This window comes from Choloepus didactylus, chromosome 13 (genome assembly GCF_015220235.1).
Source record: "Choloepus didactylus isolate mChoDid1 chromosome 13, mChoDid1.pri, whole genome shotgun sequence".
Lineage (NCBI taxonomy): Eukaryota > Metazoa > Chordata > Mammalia > Pilosa > Megalonychidae > Choloepus > Choloepus didactylus.
Genome location: NC_051319.1, coordinates 24,977,062 through 24,991,159, shown reverse-complemented (window position 1 = coordinate 24,991,159; position 14,098 = coordinate 24,977,062). Strand labels below are relative to the sequence as shown.

Sequence of the window (14,098 nt, the reverse complement as noted above, 5' to 3'; positions counted from 1 at the left end):
CATGTTCCATTCTCTCTGGGGCCAAGATGTACGGTAGTGCTCTAGACACATTAGCTTCCATGATCGTCCTTAAAATAGCCAGGCATGCCTCTGCTTACGACCTTTGCACTGTTGTTTCTGTCTCATAAACCTTCCCTTAAATGACTAATTGGTCTACTCCCTCAACTCTTTCAAATCTTTGCGCAAATGTCACCTCCGAGAGACCTACTCTAGATACCGTATTTAAAAACTCACACCCTTCCAACATCTTTTCCCCTTTCTGATTATCCCATGTGAATTGTTTCTGTCAACCTTCCTCCCGACCTCAATGTAAGTTTTTTTCGTACATTCCCGCCTGGTTGCTTCTCCTTTAATTCTCTCCTGGAAGGGGAGGGGCTAGGGCCGAGATATATAGAAAGGAAGAAGCATCTCCGTAGACTCCGCCCACTAACGTCGCAAACTGCTGTCAGGCGAGTGTGCAAGATGGGCTCGTAGTCTACTCCGGAAACACGACTGCGGACGTCGAGTCGGGCTCGCCAAGTGGTCGTGACGTCAGTACGCCCGCGGAGGCCGGCCTGGCGCGCTTGGCGGTGGCTTAGCTATAGTTGCTCTCTTGGGGTCTTTTCTCCAGCTCCTGGAGCCTGAAGTCGGGCTCCAAGATGTACCACAACAGTAGCCAGAAGCGGCACTGGACTTTCGCCAGTGAGGAGCAGCTGGCACGACTGCGGGCTGACGCCAACCGCAAATTCAAATGCAAAGTGGTGGCGAACGGGAAGGTGAGGATCCCGGCGGCTGCTCCCCCTAGCCAGCGTCCTAAACCCGGAGCAGCTGCGGGCGTCTCCGAGGCTTGCCGCACAGCCTCACTCCCTCCCGCCTCCGTCTTAGCGATGTGCGGTGCGTTTATCTATTTAGTTACAGGCGAGGACGTTACCAGGTGCTATGAGTACAGAGACGAACAGCGCCATCCCTGTAGCAGAAGGGCAGACAGACAAGTAACCTTTGTAACGTGGCGAAGAGACCGAGCCCGCCACTTGTCCTGAGGGAATGTCGGGGAGGGCTTCTACTAGTAGCTGAGGAAGAGAAGATGGGGAGAGTGCATTGCAGGAGGACGGAGCCACTGATGCAAAATGGAAGGAAGAAGTTGCAGGGTGGGTCCATGGAATGTTCGCGGTCTTGTGTTGCTGAAGCCGAGTACCTGTGCAGAAATGGCAGGAGAATGTAGGCAGGTACCTTGTCAGTGGAAGTGAGGAGTTTGAATTATATACTGACGGGAACTTGGGAATATTTAAAATGGGAAATTAACCTGATTATGTTTCTGTTCTAGAAAGACCCCTCTGCCAGCAGAGTGGTGAATGGATTGGATAGGGCAGAGTGGAGGCGGGGAGACAGGAGACCGTTGGCATAAATCAGTTGACTGAGGATGGTTTGGACTATGGCGGGTCAGACAAGTTCCTCCTGTTAAAGTTCCCAACCCCTCTTCAGTTTACTCTTTCTCACAAGTTCCACCCTGCCTTCTAACACAAGCTTACCTTCAGTTTCTACTTTATGCCTCAGAAGTATTAGTATTGAGCTACTTTACTTTTACCTTTTTATTCGTCTGTTTCACATCATTGATTTTTGTGCTGCAGAAAATATTATATATTGTGCTATGTGCCAGGCACTATTCTAAGCATTTAAAATACAAGTATTTAGTCCTCACAACTATCCCATAAGATAGATAACTTGTTATCTTTGCTTTCCGGATCGGGAAAGTGAGGCACAGAGAGGTTAAGTAACTTCCAAAGGCTACAGTGCTAACAAGAGGTAGACCCAGGATCTGAATCCAAGCAGTTTAGTTCCAGAATCCCTGCTGTAAACCATAATGCAGTGTTGTCTCTATAAATCTAGCACCTAATCAGTGTTTGTAAAATTATAATTTTTTTAATCACCTCTATTCTTAGAGGGTTTATAAAGATTTGTAAGAAGTAATGTTTTCAAGGTCAGAATTATCCTCAGGACACTTGTATTTTAGCCTAATCTTGTGTGCTGCAATGATTGATCCAGAAAGGGATCTTGAAAACTTCTCAACCTTTGTAAATGTGTATCTTCTTTTTAATAAATGAGGACATCAAACTTGTGAGCATATGCACACACCCCAGCAGGATTGCTTATACCTTAATGAAGCAAACGACTAGCTGACATTCTGAGAAATTGTGAAATAATGGTGTAGTTTTAGTTTATAAAATGTCTTCCTAAAGTATTTTGTGTTATAATTAGCAAGTCCATAAAGAAAAAATGAGGCATGATATACTTTCCTTTTGTTTGGAGATGTAACTTACAATTAATCTGGACAGAGAAAAATATGAAGGTTGTTTAATTCAATAAATTTGTGTTGTAACTTTTGATCTAAAGGTTCTCCCAAATGACCCCGTCTTTCTTGAGCCTCATGAAGAGATGGCACTCTGCAAATACTATGAAAAAAGATTATTGGAATTCTGTTCAGTGTTTAAGCCAGCAATGCCAAGGTCTGTTGTGGTAAGTTGTGGTAGTGATGAAATAATGGTCCTTTAGCTGGCTTATGACTTCTTCTAACTCTCCCTTTTCTTAATTTACAGCTCAATTCTCTCCCCACCTTTCTCTCAAAAATGTACCTTAGTTATATAAATATTTAATTTATGTATTCATTCAGTGTCTGTCACTTTACATATTTTTCAATAAAGTCCTGAAATCATTAATTCCCATATTGTATTTTACAAAGTGTTGCAGGTCTCATTTTGTAGTCAAAAGAATTTTGATGTCAGCTGAACAGGTCATGACATCTTCATTTTATGGAGGAAGAAAATTAAATTACTTTTTCCTCCACTTCTCAACAAAGAGCAATAGAAGTGGGACTAGAACATAGACTAGTGCTTTTACAACTCTCTCATACCCAACTCACATTTGAAATAATGCATTCATTCATCAGTTGTAATATGCCCCAGTTGAAACTCTTGTCATAAGGGACTTCTGTTTGTTTTTATGTTTTTAACTGTGATGGGTAAAAGGTGGAGATTTATGTTTGGTTATAAAATTGTCTTAAGGTTGTTGCATATACTTGGTTCTGAGGCCCTTGTTGTTGATGTTTGTTTAATGCTGGGTTTGGGAGGCGGTGGTGAGAAACAGAACATTTCGGTTACATGGATATATACACTGCCTATAATTGTTCTTATTGTGTGTATTCTTGTTTGAGCAGTTGTTTATAGACGAGCTGAGATTAAAAAGCTGAGAGTAAAGATAAAAAAGGGGGTAAAAGTATTTTATCTAGTTTATTATCTCACAGGTATGTTGTGAAGATCAAATATGAATGTCTATCTTAAGTGAAAGTGTTTGTTAAGTTAAACAGAGTGAATACCTTATGACCCAACAGGAATATTCCCCTAGGAAATAATCTCCATTTTTTTAGTTGAAAAAAATTGAAGTATATTGAAAATATGAAGTCTGAAAAGTATTCACAGTGTTTTTTTGTTCTTAATTTACCAGACTCTTATCCGAGGAATTAGAGATGCAGGAAAAATTTTAGATATTCAAGATTAGTTTCTATATCCAGGTTTGGTTTTATTCTTTCTTGATAAAAGAACTATAAAGTGAGATAGTAGGTTTAAGTGATCTTACCAGATGAAGAAAGTTAATACTTCATTGAAGTTCTTTGTGAAGTTTGTCTTTATATGACATGCTTATTTATGATTCATGAAGAGTTTTGGTTTTTGTTTTACATAATGACAAAAATAAACTTTAACATATGGAAAATGGAAATTTTTTTGTATCTTAAAATAGTTAAATGGCTATGTCATTGGTTCTAGCTGGATGACAGCATGATTAAAAGCACATGCAGGTTTTAATTGAATCTAGCCCAGTCTGTTATTAGATGTGTGAGCTTGAACAAGTCATTTAACCTCTTTGGTACTTAGTTTCTTTCTCTGAAAAGCAGAGATAGTAGTACTTCACCAAGCTCTTGTAAGGATTAAACTAGGATGATAGTTTTGCTCTTGTCACAGTGTCTGGCAAATAGGAAACAGTAGTAAATGGTAGGTACTGCTACTATGTGATTTGGCAGCAGTGGTCATAGTTACAGCATGTAGAGTAGATTTACAGAAGGCTTATTGCCCAACAGTGTTTTTCTGTCAGTAGTTTTACAAGATTGTTTTGTTAAGCTTTGAGCATTTGTATTATTCTCCTTGAATTTTTCTAATTCAACCCATTGTTTCTTGTCACTCTGAATTATGAAATGTGTATGTGTGTGTGTATATATTTTTTTTTTCAATAAGCCAACAACCACAAGAGGATTACCCATGGTGGGCTGGGTCAGGACATTCAGAGGGCAAAAATGGGTCTTTTGGCTACATGCATGTTTATGTAGTAACTCAAAACAATTTGTTTTGATTAAAGAAGAATTAAGAAGTTTTGATATTTTTATGGGGAGCCTTTGCAAAGAAACCTTTGCATAAATAAGTTCTTTTTCATAAAATTTAACATGTAACATGAGTGGAAAGATTATGATGATATATTTTGTTTTAACTTTAGGGTACAGCTTGTATGTATTTCAAGCGTTTTTATCTTAATAACTCAGTAATGGAGTACCACCCCCGAATAATAATGTGAGTATTAGATTGTCTAATGTACTGATTTTCATTTAAGAAGACCTTTATATTATTTGTGTGTCTGTGTTCACACATGCATGTGTGAAAAAAATGTTAACTTTAATAAAAGGGTAATTTAGGCTTGTATTGTTTTTTCTTTTCGGAACTTAAGATCCCCGTTTAACTGTATTACTTCTCTTTCTGTAATACTGATGGCATCTGAATTTCAGCTTGCCCCAGTTCCAATTCTGTTTTTATCAAACTTAATACTTTTCTAAATCTCTCTTTTAGTAGCACCTTTGTTCCCCAGTTGCCTAGCCTGAGCTGAGAACTATTTATAGGGGCTCCTGTCCCCTGAATCCAACAAGTTTACAAGTCTTATAGGTCTATATTCACTTCAACTCAACAAAGGTCTGTTATGTTTCCTTTCTCTGCTAAGCACTGTGCTTATCACTAAAGATAAAGATAGGATTCCTATGGGATCATAGGAATCATAACAAGAGCTTGCTGTCAGTCACATTCTCTGTTTATTTTCCCTTTTTTCATTCCTATTTCCACCAGTCTAGGTCATGCCCTGGTTACTCCTAATCTTGATTTTTACAGTAGTTTTCTTACTAGCTTCTTGTACTCAACTTCACATAGTGGCCAGATATATTTTGTAGGTTTGTTCCTGAAATAACAGTCCCTTACGAATATGCCCTTGGAGATTTCCACAGTGTTCCTTTAACCTACCTTTCTGGTTTTATGTTTCCATACTCATGTTTTACATAAAAGTGTGTATGTTGTATTTTTTCTCTTCCATCTATGTTTCATGATACAAAGTGCTCTTGTTTTGCAATTATTTTGTTTTTCCATATATTTAGATTGAACTATGTGAAATTACCATTAAGTCAAAAGTGGTAGAACTTCGTCAGTATTATATGGAACAACCTGGTTTTATAGTTTGACTTACATCTCTGGAACTATCTTAGTTAACTGCAGTGGTGGTGATGGTGGTGGTGGTAGCATTTCCTTCTAAGCTTAGCACAGTCATTTGTGAATATTAGGCAGTTTTAGAAAGTACTTTTAGAAATAAAATATTTAGATATTTCTTAAAGTATAAGCATGTTCTTCCCCCTGCACCCGTTCTTTTTTTACTTCTAGGCTCACTTGTGCTTTTCTGGCCTGCAAAGTAGATGAATTCAATGTATCTAGTCCGCAATTTGTTGGAAATCTTCGGGAGAGTCCTCTTGGACAGGAGAAGGCGCTAGAACAGATTTTGGAATATGAACTTCTACTAATACAGCAACTTAATTTCCACCTTGTTGTCCACAATCCTTTTAGACCATTTGAAGGCTTCCTCATTGATTTAAAGGTACATTTGTTGATATAAATTAACTAGTAGAGTATACTCTTTTGCTGTTCTTTAACCAGAAGAATCTACAATTTTATTATAGCTTGTAATGATTCCAATTGTTAAAACGTAGGCTTAGCTAAAATGTGTGTCTGTTTTGGACCTCTAGGGTAGTTCTCAAACTTCAGTGTGCGGGAGAATCACCTGGAGGGCTTGTAACATAGATGATTAGTGTCTCATTCAGTAAGACCATTGCAAATTTGGAGTAATGTTTTTAAAGACTTAAGGTAAATCTTCTAACTCTGAAGACTCAATATAACTCTTCAAACTCTGAAGTTCTTTAAACCTATTGATTTAAAGAACCATAAATTCTTAACTTTAAACTACAAGATTGCTAACTATTCCATTTTTAATGTTTTGTGAACTTTAATCAATATGTAGACATCAAAAATATAAGTAAATAAACATTAACAAAAGCTACTTAACTTGTTTTTGCCCTAAAAGAGAATGTGGATAATCTGAGTAAAGTCAAACAGAAGTCAGAAATTGGTTCATTCAGCTCAGTTAAGCAGCTTGATTTGCGTATTGAGCTAGGAGATGTAGCCAGAGACAAGATGCGTGCAGTATTAACTTGTGGACGTTACAGTCTAATGGCGAAGATAAAATGTACTAAATCGAGTGTGCTAAATATTACAGAGGGGGTCATACAAGATACTCAGAGCATTTAGACAGAAGAGGAGAGGAGAGGAAGACATTCCTGAGAAAGTGTCATTTAAAGTGACTTTTTAGAGCAGGAGTAGCAATTAGGTGGGGGAAGAGCATCCCAGGTGGAGAGATCTACATAATCAGAGACCCAGATTCAAGAAACTGTATGTTAAAGAACCCAAACAGAACTTCCTGGACTTCAGAGATATTTGAGATATTTAGTAGGTAGAATTGATAGAGCTTGAGGATTAATTGCATATAAAGAGTGAGGACAGTGAAGGAATACCCAGGTTTTTGGCATGAGCAAATGGGAGGTGGTATAGTTACTGATAACAGGAAGCACTGGCAGAGGAGATATTTTTTGGTGGAGAGGTTGATGAGTTGGTTTTGGGACATGATAAATTTGCATTGTCTGCAAGATATCCAGGTGGGAAGTCATTTGTGTCTGGAGGTCAGTGAAGATGACAAAGCTGAAGGTATAGATTTGAATGTTTTTGCCCCAGGAGAATTTGTGGAGTGGATTAGCTAGAAAGAATATTTGAAGGGTAGTTAGAGAAATACAAGAACTTGGTAAGGAGACTGAAGAGCATCCAGAGAGGTACAATTGGTTGGAGAAGCAAAGGGAAAAAGAATACTTTTAGAAGATGAGCATGGGCAACTCTCCAGTTATGCTCAGAATTCAGGCAAAGTAAAAGTGGACTGAAAATGTTTGCTCAATTTAGTGTCAGGAAGGTCATCTGTGGGCTTGGCAGAATTACTTTCTGTGGAGTGATGGGGGAAGAACACACCTTGGAGCCAGTTGAGGATAGCATAGAAAGTGAGAAAACAAGTCTATATAACTTGGATTAAAAAGTTTGTCCTTGAAGTGGTGAAAGAAAATGGAGAATTGCTGTAAATTGAGTCAAGAGAAAATGTTTTGTGGAAGAGATTGATGTATATGAAAATGCTGCTGCAGGAGAGCTATTAATGAGGGAAAGCTTAAAGATAAAGGAAAAAAAACCCAAAATACTCCAAACCTCTCTGGTAAGATAGAAAGGGCTGGCATGGGCTTCAACTCATGGGTAAAAGAATTGGCCTTAGAGGGAATGATAACTCTTTATTTTAACAGGAGGGAAAGAGGAAAGTATAGGTGAGGATACTGGTTAGGCTTGGGGAATTGGTAGTGGTAGGAAATAGTGCCTTTATTTAGTAAAAGCAGAGATCATTTTCTGAAAGTTTTGGAGGTTCTGAGAATTATTACAGACAGGTGAAAAATGTTTGACATAATCAGTGAAAAAGGGGAGAACAAATTTACTAGGAAATATTGTCATTGCTAGGCAGTGTTGAGAGCCCTGCTGAGATCAGAGATCATGAATTTATAGTAGTATTACCATACCTCCTTGTTTTGTAGCTTTCTCTAGCAGTACACTGAAATCTGGGTATAGATGCAGTGCAGAAGGCTGGATGGAGTCAACTACTGTTGAAGTTTTGCCAGAAATGTATTGGCAGTGTATTGGGGCAGGGGAGTTTGGAGGGATATGAAGACTGGAGGACACTGTTGACTAGGAGCAAGTGGAGAGATAAGGAACTGAGAGGTTCTTAGGGGCAGTCAAAGAACAACTGTGAAGTCATTGAGTAAATGTGTCAGGAAAATGGGCAGTTGTGGTCAGAGTGGTATCTGAATTTGTCATATCAGAGATTAAGCATTTTGGGGTAATGACTAGGCCTGTGTGTGGCTGCACAATTAACTCTGAATATGTTGTTTCAGGGGGCAGAAAGACTTCTTACTGCTTGAGGTTTTGAATGTTTTAGTTTTCTAAGCTGCTCAAAGAAAATACCTTGAAATAGGTTGGCTTAAGCAATGGGAATTTATTAGCTTACAGTTTTGAGATCGGGAAAATGTCCAAATCAAGGCAATACTTGCTTCTTGATTCCAAAGACTATCTGCCAGCGATCCTTGTTTCCTCTGCCACATGTCCAGACATCTGCTGGTCTCCCTTCTTTTCTGGTTTCGTTCATTTCATCTTCTTGCTTCTGTGGCTTCTTCCCCCACCCCACCCCCCCACTCCCCTGTATTCATGCCATTTATTTATTTATTTATTTATTGTTTAATGCTTAAATATTTATTAATTAAGATAACAATAAGCCTAATGTAACATTTTTAAAATGAAAAATGACTACATTTCCCAAACAAAAGTAATTTAGTGACAAGAATGGCATTTCTTTACATTTTTTTTTAAATCTCTTTAATATTTTGCTTAATGAAAGACAGCTGGATTTTCATAGATGCATATACATTTAATCCATTGCAATATCATATGCCATGGAACTTCTGGAAAGTTCTACTGTGCAGAGTGAAACAGGCACATAATGTCTTAGTATCATTATGAAAATAGTTCTTTTTTCCTCACAGACTCCCTGAAAGAGTCTCAGAGACACCCAGGGTCCCCAGTCATGCCATTTATAAAGGACTCCAGTAATAGGATTAAGACCCTCATGAATGAGATGGGTCATACCTTAACTGAAGCAGCCTCATCAAAAGGTCCTACTTAAATAGGTTCACATCCACAGGAATGAACTAAATTTAATACATGTTTTTTTGGTGTACATATAGTTTTAAACCCCCACAGAATGTGAATATATGAAATAAATCTGAGGATTTAGGACTTTGGGTTTATCTTAAAGGATATGAGGAATTGTTAGGATTGTCCATACCGTATCTATTGTGTCTTCCATGTTTCTTGGACATATTCTAGAAATATTTTTGTAGGTATTTGGGAAGGCCTAGTAAGTTCTAACAAAAGCAAGATTCATCTCAATTTTACTTCTTTCCAAAAGAAGTTTTAAGTAGAAGGAATTTCAAATCAAAATGAGGTGGTGCTGTTATTCTTAAATGTGCCTTACATCCAAAATCACCTGGATTGCCTAGGAAGCTTTTTCCGGGTAATATGTATTTCTTGAGTCTACTTCAGATTCAGTTGAATCTCCAGGAGCCTCTCCGTCCCTTCCTCCTCAAGTGGAAAAGGACAAAGAGAAGGGATTAAATAAATAGAACATAGCAGCAAGTACTGTGCTGGGAATTTTAGATGCATTATCTTAAAGAATGTGTGTCTTACTCTGGGTCATAGTAAAAAAAAATTGAAAACAACTGAGTTAAAGGATAATATCAGAGAAGATAGGCTGTTAAACCTTTATTGTTTAATTACTATACCTTTGCCATATTCACATGGTAAGTATCAAATAATCTTGCATGAGAAGATTATTTTCTGTTGCTGGGGTATAGAATTTTTATAAAAGCATTCTGTATTAGGTGCTTTCTCTTTAATTTAAATATATTTGAACTTTTACTTCATTAAACTCGCTGAAATGGTAACATTTACACATTTTCTTTCTAGACTCGTTATCCCCTGTTGGAGAACCCAGAGATTTTGAGGGAAACAGCTGATGACTTTCTTAACAGAGTTGCACTGACAGATGCTTACCTTTTATATACACCTTCCCAAATTGCTCTGACAGCCATTTTATCTAGTGCTTCCAGAGCTGGAATTACTATGGAAAGGTATTAATTTGTGTTTCAACTTAGATCAGACTTTATTCACTCAGTTTACTATTTCATGGAGTCTGAGTTTGTAAGATTCATTTGTGACTATTGTCCTTCATGTTTCTTGTAGCTGGAGGGTTGGTGAGGGCAGCTGAGGGAAGAAATAAAATTGCCTTCTAAGGAAATCTTTAAAAATTGAGTAAAATGTCTTTGAGCTAAGAGGATACATGTATGACTAAAGTCAAAGTACAAAAGGTGATCCTTCAAGACTGATACAGGTATAAGTGTATGGCAAATTTAGAAGTTTCATGAATTGGTCAGCAAACTTGAGTACAGTAAATGTTTGCCTTGTTTAATCATTATTCACCTATAAAACATAGTGTGTAGTACATAGGAAATTGGTAAAGATTTGTTGAATGAGTAATGCTATAGGGAATGCTTGAACTGTAATTGAACCATAAATAGTAATAAATAGCAATGGCTAAAACATAAATGCTCACTGAGAATCAGACCCTGATAAGCACTTTAATATGAATAATTGCTGTCTTTGTAGTTTAGGTGTGGAGCTTCCATTCTTTAAGGGAAAAAAAAAAAAGAAGCCCCATTTCCCATAATTCAAATAACCAGAAGTTTGATTAATCTGTAGAGGCATCTTGTGTAAATGTACAGTGATTTGTCTTGTGTGGTGAGATTTTTTTAATGTAAATAAGAGGGGGATGAAGAATCCTGCGGTTCAAATTAGAATTTTTTTTCATTTTATAAGTTTAGTTATAATTCCAGATAAGCAAAATTGAAATTGTGGTCCCTTGTGTTTACTGAATTAAATAAGTTTGTAACTTCCCATGGGATACATAGCTGGAAATTGGCTTTATATTTATTACTTATTTCAAAAAGGGAAACTCCATGTGTTGACATCACATTCTGGATGATGCCTTAGATTCTTACTCCGGAGAGTTAGTTGTTGGTAATTCTCAGTTTTCCTCTCTTTCATTTGGATCTCTTTATCTGCTAATTTGACTTTTTAGTCTTGCTTGCCTGTGGGTTTAAATATCAAAATATTAAACCTCTAATTCAGGATTGAGTTTAAATTTGCTAATTAAAAAAAACTTGACCAAAGGTGGAGAGACTGATAAGCTAATGCCTGGAACCAAAGGTATCAATGTTATGCTTAAGAGGTAGAAAACAGAGGAAAAATAAAAAGAAGAAACAAAAGAAGATGGAAAAAGTGTGAGGAATTATAGGAAAAAAAAGGAAAGGAAAAAACTAATTTTTTATTTTGAGTAATGATAACCATTTTGAGGATTAGTTGTCAAGGGAGTTAATGATTTCCATGACCAACATTAATTCCCAGAATAGATTATGAAGATGTAAGGCAAAACTTAAATTATCAAAACTTTGTAATTTAAATAATCTGTGTGACTTAAAAGATATACAACAAAAGTTCTTAAAGAATTGTTCTTACTGTTTTTCATAACTTTATCTCATCTGAGAGAAAAATACTTTTTTTTTTGCATTTAGGTTTGAAATATTACTTATGTCTTGAGAATCTGTTCACTTGGGTTTTTATCAATGATAGAACAAGTTCAGGGACATAAAATTTCAAAGCAACTACAAGTTTAATTATAAAAATTAAATTTTCATACTATTGTCAGTGGTTCCGTGAAGAAGATAATTGGGCTTTATATCACATTTATGGAGAAGTATTAACACCTTTCACTAGGATTAGATGCAAATGTAGATGCAGATGTAACAGATTTGTGAAGCATGGGGTGATATTCTCCAGGACCATTTTGACTATGTGGTAGTTCCAAGAGGAGTAACTATAGTTAACATGGAATTGATGAAAAGGGGAGGGAGAATCCCTGCTAGTGCTAGTATTTTAATCTAATATAAATTGTAGTAAATCCTTAAGACTGTGAGAATTGTAGATTGTAGTTTTTTGGAGTTCAGAGTATTGTTATTTAGTACATTCAAGATAATTTAAATTGCCCTTGATGATGAAATGAAGATAGAGGAAAATAATTTATGATGTCATGTTTGCTCAAGATGCTGTATGTTTTCAGTAGATGTTTTTACTCTATAGCTATTCACCCCCCCTTTTTTTTTTTTACCAGTTATTTATCAGAGAGTCTTATGCTGAAAGAGAACAGAACTTGCTTGTCACAGTTACTAGATATAATGAAAAGTAAGTAAAATAGAATGCTGTACAAAATGTTCTGTTATAAAGCTACTTTCTAAATAAATATCAGCTTGATATTTAACTTGAGATAACATGTAGGTTTTGAAGATTATACTTTAATTGAATTATTATATCCAGGATGCACGAAGGATACATTGGTGGAGAATAAATTAGAAGGCACATGAAAGAAAGTCTTCATACATACACAACTCATCAAGAGTGAAAACAGACTCAGAAAGCATTTAGAGATTCAAACCCATGTCCTTCTAGGTGTACAAGTATATATGATAGGCTCTGAAAAAGATCTAAAGAGAACTAAACTAAAGATAATGCTTAAATTTGGAACAGTTGTAGATAAGTTAGCTTTAACCAGATAATATGTGTCATTTTGTTATGAAAACTGGTTCTTGATTGGGGATTATTTTATATTTTTGGATACCACAAGTGGAAGGGTTGGGCTGCTACTGGTGTCTAGGAAGTAGAGGTGAGAAGAATGCTGCTAAACATCCTGCAGTGCACAGGACAGCTGTTATGGTAGTCTGAGAAAATGGCCCCCCGAAAGATAGCCACATCCTAACGTTGGAACTTGTGAATGCTACCTCATATAGCCCACAAAAAGGGTCTCTGAGTTGTGATTGAACTCAGACTCTTGAAATGGGGAGATTATCTGTGTGTGCCCTAGGTGTGGTCACAGGGGTCCTTAGAGAGTGGTAGAGGGAGATTTGACACACAGGAAGTTATGTGGAGGTAGAGATATATTTGAAGATACTGGCTTTGAAGACTAGAGTGATTTGGCCAAAAACCAAGGGATGTTGGCAGCTATCAGAAGGTGGAAGAGGCAAGGAACAGGTTCTGCTTTAGAGCCTCCAGGGGAAGCGTGGCCCTGCTGACACCTTGACCCCTCAGAGAAACTGATTTTGAACTTCTGCTTTCCAGAACTGCGAGAATAAATTTCTCTTGTTTTAAGCAACCAAGTTGGTGGTCGTTTTTTACAGCAGAATCTCACAACAAAGAATTATTTAGTATAAGATGTCAATAGTGCTGAGGTTAAGGAAAACCCTATCTTTAGGTTGAAGTGGAACCTCCATTTAACTGATTGGCTGGATTAACCAGTCCTTTCTATTCTTTTACTTTGCCCAATTCACACTGAATGCTCATGGCTGCTAGGTTCCTCTTTAAGATTAGAAGTCAACTGTGTGTGTTCCAAAACTTTTTATGTCAATTGTTAATTAAATTACAAATTTATAAAATAAATTACAAATTCAAATATTGAATAAACCAAAAAAAAAAAAAAAAAAACTTACATGATAGTAAATAGGTGTTCATTTTTTATGTTTTAAAATTTGATGCTTAAGGACATATAGGTATCAATTTTTGATTCTCTGCTTGGACTGATAGTCAGGGCTTCTTTTCAGTTGAGAGTGGATTTGTGATTTAGGAATCATGAGATTGTAGGTCTTCGGTTGTACCACTAGAGGGTTCACTTTCAAAGCTAATTGTCATTTGGCCTTAGATTTTAAGATTGTGGAATTTAGTAGGTAGGGGACTTTAAAGGTCACTTACTGTATCATTTTATAGCTGACAATTTATTACTCATTTCTTTTCAGTACTTTTATTTTGCTCCATTTATTTTAATTTGAAAGAAGAACAGCTTTTGATAAAATACTCTGGGCTTTAACAATATTAAGATATCTTATTTGTAAGTTTTTGGGACATGGATATTGTCCTAAGGGTACTGAATCACAAGTGTAAATTTAGTTGAAAACTGATTTATTTGCATTATGAAA

At 36.6% G+C, this 14,098-nt stretch overlaps 1 protein-coding gene across 3 annotated transcripts in view; it reads left to right on the top strand.

Moving 5' to 3' along the window:
• Positions 1-452: 452 nt before the first annotated feature.
• Positions 453-14,098, top strand: part of CCNH (cyclin H) — a 35,584-nt gene continuing 21,938 nt past the window's right edge. For 2 of the 3 annotated variants that reach the window (XM_037801679.1, XM_037801678.1), the window contains exons 1-6: positions 453-755; positions 2,371-2,493; positions 4,519-4,592; positions 5,718-5,928; positions 9,987-10,150; positions 12,247-12,317. In XM_037801679.1, coding sequence (XP_037657607.1) covers positions 639-755; positions 2,371-2,493; positions 4,519-4,592; positions 5,718-5,928; positions 9,987-10,150; positions 12,247-12,317 — 760 coding nt within the window. In that variant the 5' untranslated portion in view covers positions 453-638. Of the gene's footprint in view, positions 1,128-2,370; positions 2,494-4,518; positions 4,593-5,717; positions 5,929-9,986; positions 10,151-12,246; positions 12,318-14,098 lie in introns of all 3 variants that reach the window. The other variant, XM_037801680.1, reaches the window with a different exon arrangement.